Source organism: Zootoca vivipara, chromosome 14 (genome assembly GCF_965207765.1).
Source record: "Zootoca vivipara chromosome 14, rZooViv2.hap1.1, whole genome shotgun sequence".
Classification (NCBI taxonomy): domain Eukaryota; kingdom Metazoa; phylum Chordata; class Lepidosauria; order Squamata; family Lacertidae; genus Zootoca; species Zootoca vivipara.
Window position 1 is genome coordinate 36303183 of NC_142597.1, and position 24071 is coordinate 36327253.

Below are 24071 nucleotides of genomic sequence, written 5' to 3' on the forward strand. Positions count from 1 at the left end.
TTCCAGTGTTTTGCATTATCTGCCATATGTATGACAGTCTCCTCATTGGGTATGACTAAAGTGCAGTGAGCTCCTGGCTCTCTGGGGACAAGTTTATTCCCTTGAGGCCAAGGTGGCAGACATGGAAAAGGTAAGAAAGGTAGAGAGAGTGGTGGATGGTGCTTTTGGGGACATTATAGCTGTGTCCCACTCCCATGATGACATCTCCCCTGCTGATGGGGACAATTAAGGTATCTCAGAAGGAGACCATCACCTCGAGGAAGAGGGAAACATTCCCTTAGAAGGGACCCATTCCTTGAGGGATGAACATCTTTCCTCACATGCGGAGGATAGTACTACAGTGGGTGGGGGACTCCATTGTCACATCAGGGGGGAGGTAGAAAAAGGTAAGAAAGGAAAATGCTGACTACTAGGGCTTGAATGTGTGGAGCAACTACTGCAGAATATTTGCCCTTCGTGCTCTGCAAAAGGATTAGAGCCTATATCAACTAAACAAATCTTGAATTGGTTCTAAGCTATTATCTGTGTAGAGTCACTGGTCAGATTAATTATGTTTTGATAGAGACAATGTTCAAGAGGCAATCAGCATCTATTGGGGAGACCATTGATGCCTGGAATTAGCATACAGGAATGATTAGAGATCTGAAAGCCTTCTCCGAGCAGACTTCTCTCCCTCCCTCCCTCCCTCCCTCCCTCCCTCCCTCTCCCCCCCCTCTCTCCTTCTCTCCTTTTGTAACAGGACCTTTCCTTTCAAACAACTGCTCTCCATATCAATCCTTGAGCAGGTTAGAAAAGAGAGAATAAAACAACCTTTATAGCTGACAGTGGAAATCGTACTAGTAATACTAAGAATATGCTGCTTGGAAGTATTGAATGGAGGAGCAGTAAAGTTTCAGATCTTCAAGGCAGATGGTGTCTCTTGCAAAGCATTTCTGTATACTGTACATCATTGCAATGTGGGTCAAGCCCAAGCCAGGATGTATGTCTGCCAAATGTGGAGGTGTCCTGTGACAGTTTTGCCTTTTGGATTTTTGCACCTTTCAAAATGGGTGCTTAATTCTGACCTATAGAGAGGGATGTGAGAGGGCATCGTTTTCCGCCCTGCCCTGTATTTCTTGCCTGCAACACCTGCTTCTGTTCCACTGCAGTTCCTCTTCTTCCAGAACTACGTTATCTGCCCCATTACCTACCGTGGTGAAGCCATGAATATTGCATTGCTGTTACATTATTCCATGCCATTCATTTCAGCGCAAAGGAGGCAAAATGGAAGCAAAAGTAATCAATTGTGTGTTGTTTGTAGACTGGAAGCAGAAACAACAGCAAACACTGATCATTTGCACTGGGTTTAATTTCTGGTTTGGACGAGGGATGAATAAGTGGCAATTGCCCCTCCCATTTCTGTTTTTATCGGAAATTCTCTGGTATCCCTATCTGTAGTAGATACTTTGCACTCAATTTTATTATCATCTTTTAATTGCTTATCATTCCGTATTTAACAAATATCTGAATTCCAATAAAACCAATCTACTGTGCCCTATTACAGGGCTGCTGTTATGATCAATATATTCTTCAAGTGGCCATCATGACATCCATTTACAATGTATTTATTACTTCATAAAGTGAATCTAATTCATTCCAATATTTTTACTGTAGCAAAAATAAAATAAAATCAAAACATCGTTTTATTTCATTTCATCTGAGGAAATGGAGAATATTTAAATGGCCATTATAGACTGTCCATCTTCCAATTGCACAGAGTTACTAAAGCTTCTGAACAGCCTTTCTGATTCTTCTGTATATTTCAAGTGGTGATGGGCTTCTGCAGTCCCTGTACAAGTAAACCATGAGACTGGATTACTGCAAAGTGCTCTATTGTGCAAAATTAACATTCTCCCTTCCGCTACTGCAAAAATCATAGAACTGAAGAATTGGAAGGGACCCCAGGAGTCATCTAGTCCAATCCCTGCAATGCAGGAATCTCAGCTAAAGCATCCACGACAGATGTGTTTGTGCTGGTGGACACAGAATGTTAGATTCACCCCTCTGTTTGCATTTAGTGCTAGTCTGCTGTTTTGGGGGATAAAAAAAAATGCCAGGTGGATAAAATAAGGAAATATATACCTTATCTTACCAGATGAAATAGATTAATGAGATCCTGTGACCAAGTTGTATATAATATCAGCCATCAGTATGTTTCCTTTACATTCCTCACCACTGGTGTTTTGGTGTTTGAAAAGCTGCCTGTTTTGTCACAAAAATAACCAACACAACACTGGTACTCTATGTTTAAAGGTAAAGGTAAAGTACCCCTGACCATTAAGAACAGTTGCGAATGACTTTGGGGTTGCGACGCTCATCTCGCTTTACAGGCCAAGGGAGCCGGGGTTTGTCCGCAGACAGCTTCCGGGTCATGTGGCCAGCAATGACGAAGCCACTTCTGGCAAAACCAGAGCAGTGCACAACAACGCCGTTTCCCTTCCCGCCGGAGCGGTACCTATTTATCTACTTGTACTTGACATGCTTTTTAACTGCTAGGTTGGCAGGAGCTGGGACCGAGCAACGGGAACTCACTCCATCATGGGAATTCGAACCCCCGACCTTCCGATTGGCAAGCCCTAGGCTCAGTGGTTTAGATCTCAGTGTCATCTGCGTCCTTTTGCCCTACAACCACCCTCCAAATTAGAAAGTTGCATCATCCTTGCCCAAAGTTTGCATTCTTGCAAAACCAAAAACCAGAACAGCAACAACCCACACTTCTTTAAAGGTTCTTCTTCTTCAAGAACAAGTCACTCTTGGCACGGCAGCATAATATAAATATTCCATATGAAGTGCTGGAATAGAAAAGTTAATCCCCCTCCCCACAACAAAATAATTGAAACCATTCCTCGCCCCAGATCTTGGCTGCTTTCTGACATAGTTCTCCTCCCTGGCAATTCTTCAAAGTTCCATGAACTTTAGTTGATTTCCAAGAGACTTCAGTTTCTGCCAGCTGACAGACACATTTTATGCTCAGAGCTGTTATCCCATCAATTCCTGACATTTAGGCATGAGATCCATTGCTTCTTTAGCAAAACAGCACCACAGTCAAATCTTCTATGGTAAGGGGAGATAAAGCAGTGAAGACTTAGTGCAAAGCACTGATTGATACTGGCAGGCTAATGCATTGAAAGCTGTTTGATTTATTGAATTTTACTTGAATAAAAATTAGGGTTTTGTAAAATGTAACATTAAGGGCTTACTGCTTGTCAGTGATCCTGTCTTTGCGATTGGCCTGAAGTTTGGAAAGGGGCATTGCTTTTCTTCTTAGAGGAGTCCTCTGATAGTAAGGACTTGTCCATACTTTTGCTTCTTCCAGGCCTAGAAAGAAGGGGGGGTCTGAGCCGTTTTCTCCTTGTCCTGGACTTTCCGGGCACAGGTTCAAGCAGTTGTACGTTTTCCCCTCCACTTTTACCTCTAAGTCAGAACTATCGGCAATCCGTGAAAAACCTGATTACAGCTTGCTCCGATCTGGCACTAAAGCATGGGTTTCCCCCAGGAAAAAGCAGCAGGGCAAATAGAAGTGGATGAGTGTTGAAGGTGAAGATTTACTGGGATTCCTCAGTTGTTGTTCCACACACCTAGAAGGAGTGTGATCTCATAGTAGCTCAGTGGTTGTCTGCACTGATTGTCAGTGGCTCTATGGAGATCCAGACAAAGTTCACCCCAACTTGACCTAGAGGTAGGGATGCAAGAAGGCATCGTTTTCCATTCTTCCCTGGATTAGTCACATGCACCGCTATTTCCACTCTGATGCAGTTCATCTGCTTGTGCGTGCTTTGGCGGGGGGGGGGGTTTCCCTGAGAGTCCCCTCCCCACCCGAATAGCTTTCTGAACTTCTGAAAACCTTGGGAATAACCCTGAGTCTGCTGATTTCTCTCCTGGGAAGACTTGGCGTCACTATAGCTGCATAAGCAGCAACACTGATAGCCTGGATAACAGAAAGACAGGAGCATGGGAAACTGTCTTATACTGGGTCAGACCCCTGGTCCATCTGGCTCAGTATCACCCACACTGTCTAGCAGTGGGTCTCCAGGGGATTGAACCTGGGACCTTTGTCATGCAAGACAGATGCTCTACCACTGAGCTACAGCTCTTCCCCTCACTTCTCTATGGAAAGAAAAAGGTGGAGGAGGAGGAGGAGGAGGAGGAGGAGAAGGAGAAGGAGAAGGAGAAGGAGAAGGAGAAGGAGAAGGAGAAGGAGAAGGAGAAGGAGAAGGAGGAGAAACAACCCAGGGAAGTTAGCAAGGGCACAAGGGCATAGGCCAAAGTTTGTGGTCTGGTAATTGTCTATTGCAGGGTGAACTCAGAACCCACTATCTCCAATGCACTAGAAACCTATATACAATAAACGGGTTCTGCTGAGAATTCATTTGCAAGAATAGGCCACAATCCAGTTTAGAGGTCTCCTATTGAGTATAGTAAGTGTTGCATGGAGAGGTGGTGGATGCATGACTTTGTATCTTACAGTAGGGGTTCTGAACTTTTTTCAGGCCAAGGACTGTATTAACCATCTAGGCAAAGGGGTGGGGCCAGAGGCAATGTCATTTTCTGGTCCAGTCCTGGAACCTGCAGGGAATGCAGCCAGGTTGCTTGAAGGTTGCTGGACCATGGACAGCTCCAAGTGAGAAGCTTTCTCCTGCAAAGGTTGGGGGTAGATTGAAGCCTTCTAGGTATCTGTCTCCAGCCTATCTCCTCCAGAATCCAAACCCTTGAGGGGACTTCAGTGCCTTAAAGGGCCAACCATTATTTGCTCCATAGGCTCCCTTCTGGTGCTGCTAACCTTCTGATTCATGGTGAGAGGCACCTGGTTCTTCATGTTCAGGGAAAGATGTTCATGAGGGCCCAGTTCTTGTCTAGTCACCTCAGGTCCATGGTCTCCTTCTCTTCCACTATCAGCTCTGAGCCCTGAACATGCCCTGGCTCCCCATTTGGTGCTCCTGTAGTCTCCATCTCTGTTTCCAGTTCAGTGCTGGACACTGAGGCCATGAAAGGCAAAAGCAGACAAAGCAACAGGTGTAAGTTTTGCCTTTGAACAGTTGGCTAGTTTTTACATACATTCAGCAGGAAATAAATAGATTTTAGAACCAGTCTTGTAACACAAAAAAACATCCAAAAATGACATAACTGATAGCAAGATGTGTGTGCGTGTGTGTGTGTGTGTGTGTGTGTGTGTGTGTGTGTGTGTGTGTGTGTAAGAAAACAGATTCAGCACAGTACAGAGAGAACTCCCACCCTAGGTAATTCTGCTCACTGTAACCTCCTGTTATTTCACTCATGTCTTGCTCGCAATTCCCTGTCCTTCTAATCATTTTTTTTCATCATGCTCAGCTTTAAATACCGCATTCACTCTCTCATCATCAGAGCTGATAGACTGACTAATAGATTGACACTGCCCTTTCTCTTGAAGCAGTAGGTGAACATGGGGTCTATAGAAAATTAGATTGGCTTTCAGGATCCTGGGATTTAAGGCTCCTTCTTTCCACTCGGTTAAGTGTGAGCAGAAATTGAGGTGCCATCTGCATTCGGGTGAACAGAAAAACCCAATTCCAACCCTCTAATTGAATTCTTACTTGTTAAGAGTACTTTCATTCAGCTGGAAATCATAGCTCTGCTTCCACTGCATGTTAAGGGCCTCTGGCCAGAGCTGGATAGGAGATTAATAGGTTAGGATAGGAGGTTTCATTTCAAGGTGTGAGTCCCTGCCCCCTTTCATTTAACTGCTAGGGATATATGAAGTTGCTTTGTGCAGAGTCCATCTAGCTCAGCATTGTATGCACCAGCTTTCCTCAAGCTGATGCCCTCAAGATGTTTTGAGCTACAACTCCCATGAGCTCCTTGCCTTCTGCTTTGGTGACCAAGTAGACCCACCACTGTTCTTACTTTTACTGAGGCTTCAGAGAAGACACAGACTTCTTTGTTCGGGTGGCTATGAGTGAGATTAAAACATAGCTGCATGGGGATTGAGACTTCCCAGTGAACATTTAAGAAACTTCCCCACATTTTCCGCTCTTGCTATTTGCTGGTGGATGGTGGAATGTCTCAGGCTAGAGCTACGTTTCCCAAACTTGGGTCTCCAGCTGTTTTCATACTGCAGTTCCCATCATCCCTGACCACTGGCCTTGCTAACTAGGGATGGTGGAGACCCAAACAGCTGGAGACCCAAACAGTTGGAGACCCAAGTTTGGGAAACACTGATCTAGAGTCTCTGAGGAAAACATTCTCACTAGGAATTGCTCCTGTTTAGTAACATAGGATGCAATTCCTATTGGGTAGGCTTTTTACTGTTGACAAGATGCCACAATCGGACAGGTGAGAAAGCATTGCTTTCCATTCAGCCCTGTGGAATGCAGTACTGTTTCTGTCCCTTGGCAATCCATCTTCTTGCAAAAAAGTATATTATTCATCTCATTCTCTGCTGTGACAAAATTACGTGAATTACACGAATTACTCATGTTTTCTTTATACCGCGCCCTTCATTTAAATCAGTGTTTCTCAGTGGGTCTCCAGCTGTTGTTGATCTGCAGGTTCTGCTAGTTAGGGATGCTGGGAGTTGTAGTCCAACAACAGCTGGAGACCCAAGTTTGAGAAACATGTATTTAAATGCAATGCAAATGGGGTGTGCGTGTAATCAATTACATATTTATTGCAGACCTAAAGCACCAAAAACAAATACTGAATGTATTTCAATGTCTGCTCACATTTCTGTTTTCATTAAGAGTTCTCTGATGTTCTTAGTCACACACAACATTACAAGTGGAAGCGAATTTGCCCAACACCAGCTGCCTCCTGGGAAGAAGACTCAGAATGGTTTTTCCCAGGGGAGGAGCTGGGGAAGGTTCACCTGGGTCCTTGGGCCAATTGGGATGTAGAGGGAGCTGGCTTCTCCTATTGGGCAACCTGAGTTCACCAGCACTCTGCCCACTTGGAATTGCCAGCAACTAGTATAAGAAGGTCGGTGCTTCGAATCGCTGCGACGGAGTGAGCTCCCGTTGCTCGGTCCCAGCTCATGCCAACCTAGCAGTTCAAAAGCACGCCCAAAGGTGCAAGTAGATAAATAGGTACCACTCCGACGGGAAGGTAAACACCGTTTCTGTGTGCTGCTCTGGTTCCAGTGTTGCATTGCGCGGCTCAGTCATGCTGGCCACATGACCTAGAAAAACTGTCTGTGGACAAACGCTGGCTCCCTCGGCCTGTAAAGCGAGATGAGCGCCGCAACCCCAGAGTCGTCTGCGACTGGACTTAACTGTCAGGGGTCCTTTACCTTTTTAGTATCCATAGGAATCTTTCTACTGGTATGAGTTGTTTGGCAGTGGAAGAGATTGTCTCTGGAAGTAGGGTGCTTTTCCTCATGAGAGGTTTGTCAGCAATGCGTGGATGACTCCCTTTCAAGGATGCTGTAGTGAAACCCTGCACCGAGCAGGGTTTGGCACGCTGGTCTTTTCCAGCTGTGTAATTAAATGAAGTAAGTTTTTTCCATATCCACCCCCCCAAAAGAAAAATGACTGTAAAAGTGTTCTTACATCCCCATTGCTGTTATCAACTATAATGGCATATAATTAGGTCCTAGTGCTCTGGTGATTCAGACCGGGGGCTGGCTGTTTATTAGGATAAGGAATGGCCTGGGTGAACAGATACTTTTCTTCTGTGTTTTGGGCTGAATCTGCACTACATATGTAAAGCACCATGATACCTACACCCCACACAGAGCTACAATTCTTGGAGTGGCTTACCCATAAATCCTCCTTCTCGAGGAACACTTTAATTTTATCAATGCTTTATATCAGGCATGTCCAACAGGTAGACCCTGATCTACTAATAGATCACTGGACGTCCGTGGTAGATCACTGGCCTCCCCCCAAAGAAGCTCAGCAACTTTGGCTCCCCTAAAAAAAGCTCTACATCTTTGCCCTGAAGCCCCCAAAACAGGGCTTTCCTTCCTTAAAAAAAGCTCAACTTTGACCTGAACCTCCTAAAACATGGATGGCTTTCCTTCCTAAAAAAAAGCTCAACAACCTCGACCTGAACCCCCCAAAAGGGGGTAGATCACTGCCAGTTTTTAACTCTGTGAGTGGATCGCAGTCTCTTGGAAGTTGGCCACCCCTGCTTTATATTATTTTTTAAATGATTGTTTATTTCCCCTATGTTTTTAGCGATTCTTGTTTTTATCTGTAAGTTGCCCTGTGCCCCATCAAGGGGGGAAATGGAGTATAGATGATGATGATGATTATTATTACAGTGTTACCTCAGGTTACAAACGCTTCAGGTTACAAATGCTTCAGGTTACAAACTCCGCTAACCCAGAAATAGTACCTCGGGTTAAGAACTTTGCTTCAGGATGAGAACAGAAATCGTGCTCTGGCGGCGCAGTGGCAGCGGGAGGCCCCATTAGCTAAAGTGGTGTTTCAGGTTAAGAACGGACCTCCAGAACGAATTAAGTTCTTAACCCGAGGTACCACTGTATTTTTTAATATTATTACACTGGCAATTGGAGGTCTGTGAGGGGAATTGGGGGAGGGGATCCTCCTAACAACTCTCAGCACCCTTAACAAACTATGGTTCCCAGAATTATTTGGGGGAAGCCGTGACCATTAAATGTATAGAAGCTATAAATGTATAGTGTAGATGGGGACTCGATGTAGACCCACCAAAATGATGATGATGATTGTAAGGGAAGGGTCGTGCAGGGACCGACCACACACCTTACATTCCAGCTCCAGTAATGAGGCAGACAGCAGCGAAGGGGGAGGAGAAAGGGAAGAGTTCAGAGGCATGGAGGAACAGGGCTCTGACAACGTCCAGGAGCCATCCCTCTAGCCCTTGTTGTCAGGAAGGGAGGGGGAGGAAAACTCAGGAGCCTCGAGTGGAGAAACATCAAAGGGGCGCCCTTTTAAGTCCTTGCTGGAACTGAGGAAGTCCTCCTCTCGCAGACGCTGTTATGTTGGCAATGTTCCCGGCGGGGGGCATTGGGAGAATCTGAAGGAAGCAGCTAGACATGTTTTCTTGAAGCTCTCTTTGCACTGTACATAGAATGCACAATAAAAGCCTTAAAGACACGGAGGCTTGGAGTGTCTTTACTCTGGAGTAGCCTACAACACCTCTGACAACGATTATTTATTATTCCACCTTTCTTCCAAGGGATTCAAATGGCAGACATACTTCACATTTGGATCTAAGTCAAATCAGCCAAAGGCCTGATGGAGAGGAATGTTTTCTCCTGGTCCCTAAAGATATCTAATGAAGGCGCGAGGTGAACATAAGATACGATCCTCTTGTGAAGCAGCTGGTCATAGATGTTGCCTTGCTTTCTCTGGCTTCCACATTCTCCTTGTCTGTCTCCCATTTTCTCTCCCTCTCCCTCTCTAGGTATGGCTCTGCGGTGGCAGCATGGAAGTCCTGCCCTGCTCTCGAGTTGCCCACATTGAGCGCAAGAAGAAACCTTACAACAATAACATTGGCTTTTACACAAAGAGGAACGCGTTGCGGGTGGCCGAGGTGTGGATGGATGACTACAAGTCCCATGTGTACATTGCATGGAACCTGCCACTGGAGGTACAGTTACAGAGCTTCACTCATGGGGATCTCCGTGGGGGTTGCCTGTTTTGCACAAACACCCCAACTGTGTGACCAGAGCAATGGTCCCCCGTCACCCACCACTCATACCTGTGAAGTCTCCCGCAGAAAAATACGGGATCAGCAGCAGCAGCGGCACCGGAAGTTGCACCGGAAGTTGTCCAGCGGCCATCTTAGGGGAGGCCATGTGGCCACCTCCAAGATGGCCGTCGCCATGTGGCCACCCCTAAGATGGCCGCCGGGCATGCATAGAAGCTATTTCCGGCGCCAGCAGCGGCCATTTTCTGGTGCCCATAGATGGGCAAACTGGCACCAGAAAAATGGCTGCCGGCAGGAGCGGATTTAAGGGAGATTTACGGGAGAGGAGCTCAAACGGGAGACCGCCGGGAAATGGTAAGGAAAAATGGGGGTTTCCCGGGGAATACGGGGTACTTGGCAGCTATGCTACCACTATGCCACTGGGTCCCCAATCTAGGGATAACCGCTAAAAAGGCTCCTGTTCCATGCTCCTGTCAGATGCACCAAGTAGATACTAATTCATTGCATAGATCCTTCCATAGTTTTATATGGGAGGAGTTTATATTTTAGATAACCTGGTCCTAAACCCTTTTTGTATAGGGCTAATTCGGCATCAGTAGGTTGGGAGTTCATATCACCTGATCCTCCTTACTATTACTTATTAAATTTAAATAGCTGCCCATCAATAAACATTCCCGGATAGCTTGCAACAAAAAATAAAAAGGCAAAATATGTAATCATAATTAAAAACGAACTATTAATGACAAAGGACAGGATACTGGCAGCATTAAATACTTTATAACTCAGATTTAAAGCATTTTAAAAATGAATGACTGCCATGCTTGCAAATTTCAAGCACTTATGCAAACAACAACAACCCAGACTGTTCCATTAAAAATGTGTCCCTCTCAGAATGTTTCGTTATTGCAGGTGCCTAGCACAAAACTCTGCACACCTATTTTTCTTGAATTTAGTAAGTGTTGCTCATTCAGGAGCTGTTACTATGACTTCAGATTTCACCAAGTCATGACAAATGTTACGAGAGACATTGCACATATTTCTGTAAATCAAGAAAATATTTAATAATAATAATAATAATAATAAGACAAAAAGACATGGGGCGGCATGAAGCTTTGATTTTCCTAAATTAGGGTTCAAATTAGTTCCCAGTGTGAATCAGACAGCCACTGAAATTCTATTCCAAAATGCCATACTGGGGGGCCCCACACCAATCTTTTAAGGACCAATAATGTATTTCTTTCAGAATCCTGGAATTGATATCGGAGATGTTTCAGAGCGGAAAGCACTCAGGAAAAGTTTGAAGTGCAAGAACTTCCAATGGTACTTAGACCACGTCTACCCAGAAATGAGAAGATACAACAACACCATTGCGTATGGAGAGGTAATTAGGAGAGGAAAGCATGGCACTGATCATGCAGGCCCATTCTAGGGACTCAGGTTGAATACATGTTTCTGTTTGTTTCCAATACTTTTAATGAGATCTATGGGGGATTTCTGAAGGTACCCAACTCTCTTAAGACCATTCTTAGAATCATCTTGGCTGGTCACGATAATCTTTTGCCATATTCCTTCCTTTCAGATTGGAGGGGATCAGGTGGGTTGTGGGCATCACTCGATCTAATTGCATTCACCCCACATTTCAGTTACAGTGAATTTAATTGTACCTCAAATAAACCCTCTGTTACACCTGGGAAATGGCTAGGGAAAGCCATCCTTTAGAAGTGTTTGAACCACTAGTGTTGTTAGCTCAGGAAGACTGTGATGCTCTCATTTTAAAGGAAAGAGACAAAACTAACTCAAGCCATGAATCATTTCCTATTGACAGTGCGTTCCAATTGCAAACCATCACTTAGGATTATTTTTTTTGTCCAAATAGCACAATGTGTTTTTTGTGAAAATTCATATCCTCTTGGTTACCATTTCAAATGGGGCTGGAGGGGGAAATTTTCCATAGCTCCCAAGTTCTCCCTTTTTTTAAGGGAAATTCCCTTATGCTGAATAGGCTTCCTCGCGAGAAAAGGGAAAACTTGGCAGCTATGCGGGGAAATCGTTATATTAAGATCCACAATAGGGGAAGGGAGTCAAAGGGGATGATATATCTATGTATTTAATTTGCTTCTTTATGTATAACAGAAAATGCAAAAATAAAATTTATATTTAAAAAGAAGGTGGTGGAGAGAGACAGGAAAGTAGGAAAGACAACAGGGATGTGAGAGTGCAGGGAGGTACTATCCCATTTCCTGCCTATGCTTCACCTCCAGAAACTTGTAGCATGCTATGCGCTCCCTCCAATCTGGTTTCTGCATCCGGTTCTGCTCTCCCAATACTCTAAAGAGAGATCTAGGCACCTTCTCTACCTGTTGTCTCTTACTTAGAAGCATGATTTACATGGGTACCATTGTTGGTACCTGTCAGGGGGTTGTTGCGGCTACTCTCGAGTAAAGACGCTCCAGTCCACGCTGTCTTTAAGAGTTTTATTGTGCATACTATTTACAGTGCAGAGATAGCAGAAAACATGACCACCTAGTCACTTTCAGAGTCCGGCAATGACTTCCGTCTGCTTCGGGGCCAGCATAAAAGCCTGGGCACCCCGAAACGCTGCCCCTTAGCCCTACATGTGGGTGCGTGCCTCAATTCAGGCGCCAGAAGGAGAGGTCTCCCCTCTTGCTGGCTGGGGCCGTGCCTGGGCTCTGACGTCTCACTGAGCCCCTCATCCGCTGTCCCCTGACCAGAGCGGTGCTAAGGCTCTGACACATCTCTGAGCCCTTCCTGCCCGCTCTGTTCTCCAGAGCGTTGCCAGGGCTCGGACGCCTCACTGAGCCCTCCCTCCATTCCGCTCCATTCCTTGTTCCCTCCTCCTGACTCGCTGCTCATGCTATCGCTGGGCAAAGTGCTGGTCAGGATGACGGGGGAGGCTCCCTGTAGGGAGTCCCCCTGACAGTACCCATGTCAATGATCCCAAGGCAACTAAGGCTGCTGTCCTAGCCACACCTACCTATGAGTAAGACCACTTAATTCAGTAGGACTTCTGAGTGGACATGGTTAGGATTGCAACCAAATTCGTGTCAACTAATGTTTTAACGGCGTGTTTGGGGGGGGGGGAGGAAAATCTTGACCATTGTTTTAACTATGCTGCAATTGGAATTCATTGTTGGTGCTTGTAAACATTATTCCAAGACAATTAAAAAAAATATGAAACCATCAATGTCCTGTAAGATAAAGGGGAGGCACAGCAAAGATGCTTGGCAGGCATATGAAAAAGATCCAACCAGATTAGGAGTTGGATTTTCAGTGAATTCCAACAAAAACTGAAATGGGGGCAGCAATTGCCAATGTTCACATATTTGTTCCAAGGCTACAGTGGAAATAAATTCAGTGTTGTTGCTTTCAGTCCACAAATGATAAGTAATTGATTGCATTTTCACCCCCATTTTGCATTGACTGAATGGGATGGAATAATGCAATGGCACTGTAATTTACATAATTGTTTACGGACAGCAAGACAATAAGTGTAGCCTTGAGTGGAAGATGAACTGCAGCAGAATGGAGACTGTGCTGCTTGTGTCAAATGCTGAGTGGAATGGAAAATTAATCATTCTTGCATCCCTAATAAAGAGGAACAAGCAGAAGCCCCTTGGTACACAGCTCTCTGAACTGGGACCCCCATAGGCAGCACATCTTGAACCAGAATTCCCTAAAGGGCCTCCAGGTCCCCATTGCAGAATTCCCTAAAGGGCCTCCAGGTCCCCTTCCTGCAAAAACAGAAGTCAGGAACTGCTCAGAGGTGACCGAGTACTAGCCTGATGGTGAATTATTCATGTACTAGTAATACATGTAACAAGAATCTAGGGGTCTTAGTGGACCGCAAGCTAAGCATGTCAACAGTGTGATGCAGCAGCAAAAAAACCACTACGCTAATGCTATTACAGGCTACATCAACAGAAGTGTAGTGTCCAAATCAAGGGAAGCAATAGTTCTGCTATATTGGACAGAACACACCTGGAATACTGTGTCCAGTTCTGGGCACCACAATTTAAGGAGGATGTTGACAAGCTGGAACATGTGAAGAGGAGGGTAACCAAGATGATCAAGGGTCTGGATACCAAGTTTTATGAGGAATGTTGAGGGAGCTGGGGGTGTTTATCCTGGAAAAGAGGAGATGTGATAGCCATCTTCAAATATCTTAAGGGCTGTCACATGGAAGATGGAGCAGGCTGGTTTTCTCCTGCTCTGGATAGCTTCAAGTTACAAAAAAGGAGATTCCAACTAAACATCAGGAAGAACTTTCTGACAGGGGAAAATGTTTGACAGTGGAATGGACTCCCTCAGGAGGTTGTGGACTCTCCTTCATTGGAGATTTTTAAGAGAGGTTGCACAACTATCTGTCAGGGATGCTTTAGTGGAGATTCCTGCATTGCAGGGGGTCGGGCTAAATAACCTTGGGGTTCCTTCCAGCTCTACGATACTATAATTCTATGATTCTATTCCTTTAAGGATCTCCACTGTTTTGGAAGCAGTTGGAGCTACGGAGCAATAGTCTGTTTCAGGCTTTATTGGACCATATGATCTGCAACCCCTGGGAGGGGTGGCTAATACCCCAGAGGACGGGATCACACTTCAAAATGACCTTAACAGATTAGACAACTGGGCCAAAGCAAACAAGATGAATTTTAACAAGGAGAAATATAAAGTACTACACTTGGGCAAAAAAATTGAAAGGCACAAATACAGGATGGGAGACACCTGGCTTGAGAGCAGTACATGTGAAAAGGATCTAGGAGTCTTGGTAGACCACAAACTTGACATGAGTCAACAGTGTGATGCAGCAGCTAAAAAAGCCAATGCAATTCTGGGCTGCATCAATAGGAGTATAGCATCTAGATCAAGGGAAGTAATAGTACCACTGTATTCTGCTCTGGTCAGACCTCACTTGGAATACTGTGTCCAGTTCTGGGCACCACAGTTCAAGAAGGATACTGACAAGCTGGAACGTGTCCAGAGGAGGGCAACCAAAATGGTAAAAGGCCTGGAAACAATGCCTTATGAGGAACGGCTTAGGGAGCTGGGTATGTTTAGCCTGGAGAAGAGAAGGTTAAGGGGTGATCTGATAGCCATGTTCAAATATATAAAAGGATGTCATATAGAGGAGGGAGAAAGGTTGTTTTCTGCTGCTCCAGAGAAGCGGACACGGAGCAATGGATTCAAACTACAAGAAAGAAGATTCCACCTAAACATTAGGAAGACCTTCCTGACAGTAAGAGCTGTTTGGTTGTGGAATTTGCTACCAATGAGTATGGTGGAGTCTCCTTCTTTGGAGATCTTTAAGCAGAGACTTGACAGCCACCTGTCAGGAATGCTTTGATGTTGTTACCTGCTTGGCATGGGGTTGGAATGGATGGCCCTTGTGGTGCCTTCCAACGCTATGATTCTAACCCTGATCCACTATCCATTTGCATTGGTTTTGGCTCAGTCACCACACACTCACGGACAGGACAAGCCCAAATTCTGAGATACCTACCAAAGTCCCAAAGCAGTTTTATGTGTTTGCCTTTGTGCATCTCTGTACACCGCATTATGTGTGATTATTCTTCAAATGATCTATGCAGTGATTAGTCTTTTGCCTTCATTACAGCTGCGCAACAACAAGGTGAAAGATGTCTGTCTTGATCAAGGACCACAGGAGAACCACACAGCCATCCTGTATCCGTGCCATGGTTGGGGGCCACAGGTTAGAATACACGCAAGCTAACTGTTATGTGATACCAGCAGCTCTCTGAATTCAGGGGAATTCACAATATGCCTCTGCCCCATGTGGCCAAATCTGAAACCAAGAAAAATGAATTCCCAGAATTATTTGTAGCTTAGCAAGAGCCTCGGCTCCCTCTTCCTTGGCAGTCATCCCATACCTTTCCTAATAAATAGAAAAGACTAAAAGCTTGAGGGAGGGGGGTGACTAAAGAGACTTTGTGGGGCCTATCCTATGTAGGACCCCTTCCTACCTGTAGTCACTTTCCCCAAGGTAAGGTGAGGCTTTCTTTTTTTTTGGAGGAAAAACAGGTGGGGAGGACCACACAATTTGTACCCTGCCCTCAATGTTAAGGTGTGAATTTGGTCTAGCTCTAAGTGAGTCAGACCCATCTGGAAATGGACCAAGACCATTGGGGGAGGGGGCTGGGGAGTTTCCACATTTTTGAGCTTCCCCAGTCCACATCACTCCAAGGACAAGAATTACAGGGGTAGAGATGAAAAAAAAAACAACCCACCAGTTTCTTTGATCAAGTGGTTCTTTTTTATATTTCCTTGTTAGGACAAGGGTGGGAAAGCACAGACTTTGTGGGACTTGTGACACTCTCCAGACCCCTCTGTCTAGCTCCCAGAATTCTCCCTGGGCCCCAACACTCACTGACCCTGATTTGTGTCTCAAGTATTTTTGACTGACGGCAGAGGTGCCAGGTTGCCCCCAAGATGGAGGGGGCCTGGCATGTGCCATTTGTGTGTGACATCACACGAATCTCTCAATACTGCGTAGGCCAGTGCTAGTCTCCGCAGTGTCTCCCAATGCTGTGCAGGACAGTGCGACCTTGCACCAGGCCACGCCGGTCCCCACAACGCCTCCCGACATTGCACAGGCTGGTGAGCAATGTTGTGTCCTCTAGAGGAGGCCGAGCCCTCTGGTGTAGCCGGGTGCTGAAGCTGTGGTGCGTGACATCATGCACATGTAATGCACAAGAGGCCCAATATGGCCTGACTGGAATGTGTCCTTGAGCCATGATAACGTCTCCTGCTTGCCTGGATGGAGGCTAGAAAGAGCTGTGGATGGCAGTGGCCACTAGCTTTCTGAACAAGGGCCAATATTACATTCATTGTTCTGCCTGCTTTTGCCTCTGGTCCCTCCCACCACAGACATCTGGCTGTGAGAAGCTTTCCCAGACAGGAATGTGGCCCCTTCTCTGAAAAATGTTTCCAACTCCTGCCCTAGAGAGAGGATAAAGCAGACCCCTTTCCCTCTGGCTGCCAATCCTTTCTCTTTTTTTCAGTATGGTGTTATGTCCTGACTAGGCTGCAGTACTGGGTTCAAATTCCCCCTCAAAGGGCTCTCTGTCTCTCCCCTGAACTTGCTTCACAGGGCTGTTGTGAGCGTAGGAAATAATAATAATAATAATAATAATAATAATAATAATAATAATAATAATAATAATTTATTATTTATACCCCGCCCATCTGGCCGGGTTCCCCCAGCCACTCTGGGCGGCTTCCAAAAAAACAGAAATTCTAAAATACAGAAATCCATCAAACATTAAAAGCTTCCCTAAACAGGGCTGCCTTGAGATGCCTTCTAAAGGTCTGGCAATTGTTCTCTTTGACCTCTAGTGGGAGGGCATTCCACAGGGTGGGTGCCACTACCGAGAAGGCCCTCTGCCTGGTTCCCTGTGTGAGCTTCCTTGAGAAACCGGGGGTTAAGACATACTGGGGCTGAAGTAGACAAGATTCACAATTCTAACCCGGCCTCTTTTCCCTCCCCACCTATTCCCATCCAGCTTGCCCGCTACACCAAAGAAGGGTATCTTCACTTGGGTGCTCTTGGGACCACAACACTTCTGCCTGATACCCGCTGCTTGGTGGATAATATGAAAAACCGATTCCCACAACTCCTGGACTGTGAAAAAGTCAAGAGCAGTCTCCATAAGCGCTGGAGTTTCATACAGGTTCGTGACTTCCATCATTTCGCAGAGAGTGTCACAAGGCATCATGCTAAGACGATGGCTCCATCAGCATGCCTGATGAAATAACCTCTCCTCTCCTCCCCTGTGTGCTCTTCTGAGGGTTCTCCTGAACCCCGTCAAGCCAGTTTGGGGTGTGGGGGACATGGGGACATACAGCCAAGTGGAAGAAATTTATTTGCTTGTCCTCCAGTTGGGATTCTGAGACCACTGAATGTGCCCAGTCCTCACTGGGTCTCCCAATGAGGGGTGGTAAAAGGTAAGTAGGTAAATGACCCATGGATGGTTGAGTCCAGTCAAAGGTGAATGTGGGGTGTGGTGCTCATCTCGCTTCAGGCCGAGGCAGCTGGCGTTTGTCCACAGACAGCTTTCCGGGTCATGTGGCCAGCATGACTAAACCACTTCTGGTGCAATGGGACACTGTGACAAGTGCCAGAGTGGACAGAAATGCCATTTACCTTCCCGCCACAGTGGTACCTATTTATCTACTTTCACTGGTGTGCTTTCGAACAGCTAGGTTGGCAGGAGCTGGGACAGAGCAATGGGAGCTCACCCCATCACGGGGATTCAAATCGCCAGCCTTCCAATTGGCAAGCCCAAGAGGCTCAGTGGTTTAGACCACGGTGCCACCTGCGTCACATATGGGATGTGTGTTTTAAGAAGTTAGACTGATGGCTAATGGACATACTTTTCCATTCTGCCCTATATTTGTTACGTGCAGCTCTGTTTCTGTTCTGTTGCAGTTCATCTCCTGTGAAAAAAAAACTACATTATTCATCTCATGGTGAAATAACATGACTTGCATTATTCCTCCTTATTCATTTCCATGCAAAGGAAGCGCAGTGCAAATGGATGGTTAATCCATCATGTGTTGTTTGCAAACTGAACGCAACAACAAACAGTGTGTACCACTGGATTGCTTACTATTCCAGAAATAGGATAAGTCAACACTTACAATTCAAATCTCTGTTTTTGTTTTTGTTTTGTTTTGTTGTGATTCTCTAATATCCCTACTGATGGTTGCATACATTGATTTCTTTCCCCTTTCTTTTTCAGAACGGTGCAATTCTAAACAAAGGGACAGGCCGCTGTTTGGAAGTTGAGAATAAAGGCATGTCAGGTATGGATCTTATTCTTCGAAGCTGCACAGGACAAAGGTGGACAATTAAGAATTTCATCAAGTAGAATGCCCTTTCTCCTTTGCTCAAGAACCGACGGAATTCAGATCTTTCACAAGGGTAGACATCCTTCCATCTCCTCTGCTCTGTTCACAATATCAGGGAAAACTCTTAAGGGAAGAGAATATTTTCTTTCTTTTTCAAAAAAAATAATTATTTATTGAACTTTGATTATCTCTCTGCTGACTTCAACCAACTGGAAGAAAACATTCTAGGTCTGCAGTTGTTATTACGTGAGCACTCAACTGGCATTTCTGCTGAAGAACTGTAATAAATGCTTTAAACATTTTCCAGAGCAATATTACTTTCCCCAAATGGGCCAGCAGAAGATGCAGGAGAATCAAAGAATGAGCAATTCGCAAGTGATAATATATTAACCGTGAAGGCCACGATTGCTGTAGAAATATTCCTTCAATCCTCCTTCAAGCTGGTTTTGAGACACTTTGCGGAGAATCCTGGACTACTAAAGGCACATTTCATAAGCTTCTTGCAGAACCTTTTCCTCCATACTAAGCACAACTTGCTGTTGTTGTTTTTGTGAAGCCTGATGTATGTGTGAGGGGGACATCCTGAATGCCAATCGTGCACTGCTGCAATAAGCAGAATTTACAAAAAAGGCCCCTTTTGGCATTGGCACTTCACCCAGTCATTAAGAGAAGTGTGCTATTTTCCACTAACATGCCAAGAGGGAAGGGAAGGAATAATTTCGTGACAAATCCCCACCCAAAGCAACAATGATTAATTGGGTGTTTGAGTGGTTTTTAAATGTGCAATAATCAGATTAACTTTGCTTCTCCTAGTTTAATTTTGTGCAATTGTGCTTTAGAGACCAGAAATGTTCTCCTATGCCACGTCTGTGGCCCCGGAGGACAATTTTCTTCCTTAACCAGGAGCTAGTGATAAAGGAGGGATTTGAGAACACTCCCTCAAAAAAAAGGAGGGGTTAGGTCACTGATGGTTAGAGAACATTTTCTCCATTTCTCCATTTCCTAAGCCATTTAAAAAAAAGCTGATGGCCAGTAAATTCAGATTAGACCACATGTTGGGAACATTTTGTCCTCCAGGTGTTACTGAACAACAACTACCACCTCTGGCCATTCTTGCTAGGGCTGGTGGGAGTTGTAGCTGAGCAACATCTGGAAGGCCAAAGGTTCCCACTGCTGGGTTAGACTAAAGAAGCTACTTCTTATCATTGTGTGGGAACAGGGCAGCTGTGCCCCTCCAGATGTTGGGAGACTACACACCCATCATTCCTGACCATTGGCCATGCTGATCGGGGTATAGGGTCACCTAAAAACCTGGTGAATCCTACATAGTGACATACAATAAAATTAACTTCTGGAAACTGCTGCCAGACAATACAGTGAAGTAGGATTTCCGACATGGACTGCCATACATCAGGAATTTCCTGGACATTAAAGTGATTTCCGCCCAGATGCTGTTTACAAGGGCCGAATACCGGCTATGTCCGGGAAATTCTGGACATATGGCAACCTTAAGTGAAGGCAACCAACTTACATAGCTTTGGAAGGGAGTTATGTAAACTCAAGAATCTGGGGGCTTCAGTAAAATTTCAGGTGTTTGTGAAGGGACAGTTCAATATGAAAGTCCAGTTGCTTTCCAGATGCATCCAGTTGACCACTGGGAAGACAGAACTTCCGTCTGAAAGGAGAGCTCTTCTTATCTTCAGATGCAAGGCCGGCTCTAAGGCAAGGCTGGGTGGCGCAATGCGCCAGGGCGCCGGGCCACAGGGGGGCGCTGCGCTGCTTGCTGCACCCACCAGACAGCCGTGCTGGGAATCAGGGGGGGGCGGGCGCCGGAGGGATCTTTGCACCATGGTGCCAAGGCACCAGATACACTTAAGACGGCCCTGTTCAGATGTCTGGACATTCATTTGAGTTCCAAATCCCTGCGTGTGCATTTTATTTTAAAAGAGCAGGCCTGTTTGGCCATCCCAAAAGTCGCAATGTCATAAGAACATAAAGAGTCAGTTGAAGGGAAATCGTACGAATATCCCCCTCCTTTCAATGTTTGCTCAGCCATAAAGCCTGCCAGGGGGTATTTGGCCAGTCACTCTCTTTTGGCCTAACTCTGGCTGCACTCACACAAAAGTTTATTCCATTTCCCAGCTACTTTCTGCAGTCTATTTGAGCTTTCATGCAGCGTAAAAGCCACTTTTGAAACTCTAGTGGAACATAGTGAAAGTTTACATCTGCTACCCAGAAAACCGTGAATGAAATGACAAAATCTGGGGTGGTATACTAGCATACAGTTATTCCCTGCCGTTTTCGTGGGGGGCTCGTGGGAGAAAACAAAGCATGCACGTGCGGAAAGAGTGAGGGAGTGGAAATGTTGTCCAGCAATGTTCATTTCTGCATCACACAACACAGACTGATGTGTGCAAAATTTAGCACGCCGTGTCAGTGTATTGCTCAGAAAGCAACAGTTCTGTAACACAGCAGGTACTGCAGTATGAAAGGAACGTGAGAAAATGGGAAAGAAGCACTGGCATTGTAATCAGGAAAACTAAAGCAACATTCCCTGTGTCTTCCAAGTGTTTCCCTAAACTGTGACATTTTCAAAGAAAACCAGAGCCTAGCATTTCAGCCCCTGGTGGCGCTTGCTAGAGTTCCAGCAGCTTTGAAAATAAATAAATTCCCAACTGGCTCTAAAAGTTTTGGCCTCATTTTGGTTGGCTTCATGACCGTGCTGCCTGATGATGAGTGAGGAGGGTATGTCTGCTTCCTGCTCTGCTGTGAAGGAGGAAAAACAAGAGCAGCTGTCAGCCACGAGATGTCACTGTCACCCACTCCACGAAAAAGTTCAGCTGGCAGGTTGTTCTACAACACCTTTTCCCTTCAATGCCCCCAATTTCTCCTTAAATGGTTTGTGGAAACTACAACTTTGTCCTAGGGGTATCGCCATGTATGACTGCGCTCCCTAGTTAGGATAAATTGATACTGGGGATTTTTATTTTTCTTAAAAAGGGGAAGAATGAAGAACAGACTCTCCTGCTGTGTGTTGCAAATGGCTATTGACAGTCACTTCAGGCTCACAGCTGAGAGACACAGAATCAAAGTTCTCAGTCCTTTGGATCTCTTCTTTCCATGAAAATTGATTTGAATTTTCTGGTCTGGTAGGAGGGTCTATCCTATGCTGGTGATGGGGACTGGTCCTGTGTGGGTGATGCTCCCGAAGCAGCATTCCTAAAGGAAACCTGCTTGTGGAGCGTCACCCACACCCTTCAGGATTGACCCATCTGTGGAACAGCTGTTAAACATATGGGCCCATCCAGCAGGAAGTTGGGCCTACCTTCAACTGGAAGACACAGCCAGTGATCACAGGTTGGTCTTGTCCTTTTTGCGGGGTTTTTCCCCTGCCCTGTTGGCCCAGCCTCTCCTTTCTGCCTCATGACCCATAATGATGATGATGACGATGATGATAATTTATTATTTGTACCCTGCCCATCTGGCTGGTTTTCCCCAGCCACTCTGGGCAGCTCCCAACAGAATATTAAAAACAGGATAAAACATTAAAAACTTCCCTAAACAGGGCTGCCTTCAGATGTCTTCTAAAAGTCAGATAGTTGTTTATTTCCTTGACATCTGATGGGAGGGTGTTCCACAGGGTGGGCACCACCACCAAGAAGGCCCTCTGCCCAGTTCCCTGTAACCTCACTTCCCGCAGTGAGGGAACTGCCAGAAGGCCCTTGGAGCTGGAACTCAGTGTCCGGGCTGAACAATGTAAGGGGGAAGACACTCCTTCAGGTGTACTGGGCCGAGGCCATGTAGGGCTTTAAAGGTCAGCACCAAGACTTTGAATTGTGCTCGGAAACATCATGGGAGCCAATGTAGGTCTTTCAGGACCGATGTTATATGGTCTCGACGGCCATCTATGGATCCACCTGGGCCATCCAACCCAACTTACAGTGATCTGTGGTTGTCTGAACCCAACTCGTTCAATGCCCAAATCCCTCCAGATAGGCCCGATTTGCCTTCTCTGCCTTTCCCTGAAATGCTCCTTTTCACACAGACTTACATCTCATCTTGCAGAGTCTGAGACTTTTCAATTGAGAAAAAAGGCAAACAAGAGCTGACAATATAAAGATTCATAAAATTACTCATGGCATGGAGAAAGTGAACAGAGCAGAGTTTTTCTCCCTCTCTCATAGCAATATAACTTTGTGCACACCCAATGAAACTGAATGATGGAAGAGTGCAGGGTTCAACTATGGAACTCACTCCCATAGGAGGCAGAGATCCACCAGCTAGGGTGGATTTAAAAGGAGATTGGACAGATTCATGGAGGAGTAGACTATAAATGGCTGATGTTCTCCCTCCACTGTCGGAAGAGTAATTCCTCTAATTTCCACTTACTGGGAATCACAGGTGAGGAGCATCTACGTCCTGTTTGTGGGCTCCCCACAAGCATCTGGCCAGCCACTGTGAGAACAGGATGTTGGACTAGATGGGCCATTGACCTGCTCTAGCAGCCTCATTTTACAGTCATGTCCCCAGCCCTCTCTGGAATATTTCATGCAAACGTAACATTATTTGGTCAGTTTAAGAGATAACCCCAGGGTATTTACCAGCAACCTGCAAGGCAGTGGTAAACCTTAATGCTTGGGCTTTTTATTTTCTGCCCTAGGCCAGTTGAAAGGTTCTGCCCTTTGTAGAGCTGTGAGCCCTAAAATTAACTACTTTACTGTTTTCTCATTTCCACATTGTCACGTTTCCAACCTGTCAGGCCTTCTATATCCCTCTGGCAGCTCAACGATATTTTAATTCCATTCTCCAATTCCTACTTTTAGATTTCATTGCTCCGGAGGGTGGCGGGGGTGGGGGGTGGGATGACACTAATCCTTTCACTTGAGATGTAAGAAAAAGAATGTGGGCAGAAGATATTGCCCAATTGCAAAGCCCCCAAAGCGTAGGCAAGGGAAGCTTCTGTGAGCCCTGTTTGGAAGTGGTGGATGCCAGGTAGCTGAAGGGCATCATGTCAATTCCCTGCAATGCCTTCAAGCTTTATTTAAATTTTTAAAAACAGTTGAACTGCCTGGTGCTCTCCAGAGAATAGAGCTGGATTATATATATAATTTTTTTTAAAGAAAAGGGCAGCCATGAGAGACATCAGCAGTGGGCCCTGCCAGTGGCATAGCGTGGTTTGCCCTTGTCCGGGGCACTCACACAAACACCTGGGGAACAGGTGTTTTGGGACTACAATTTCCATCATCCCTGACCACTGGTCCTGTTAGCTAGGGATGATGGGAGTTGTAGACCCAAAACAGCTGGAGGGCCGAGTTTGCCTATGCCTGGTGTAGAGGGTGAATGGATCCCACAATGGCAGCCCAGGACTCGCCGATGACATGACCCCCCCCCATACTGGAGCCAAGCACCACCTGCCAGCCCATGTATTGAGGAGCTCAGCTGATGTGGCCCTTGCAAAGCAGCTCGGGGCTGGCAGGGTGGTGTGAAAATGATGCAACAGCCACACATCCTTTGATCCCAGCCTCGCTAAGCAAGGG

The 24071-nt window shown here is 45.7% G+C and overlaps 1 protein-coding gene across 1 annotated transcript in view; it reads left to right on the plus strand.

The window, feature by feature from the left end:
- GALNT17 (polypeptide N-acetylgalactosaminyltransferase 17) overlaps positions 1-21221 on the plus strand; it is a 121440-nt gene extending 100219 nt beyond the window's left edge. The window contains exons 7-11 of the mRNA XM_035139012.3: positions 9403-9588; positions 10892-11029; positions 15281-15376; positions 17187-17354; positions 18426-21221. Coding sequence (XP_034994903.1) covers positions 9403-9588; positions 10892-11029; positions 15281-15376; positions 17187-17354; positions 18426-18554 — 717 coding nt within the window. The 3' untranslated portion in view covers positions 18555-21221. The remainder of the gene's footprint in view (positions 1-9402; positions 9589-10891; positions 11030-15280; positions 15377-17186; positions 17355-18425) is intronic.
- Positions 21222-24071: the final 2850 nt, after the last annotated feature.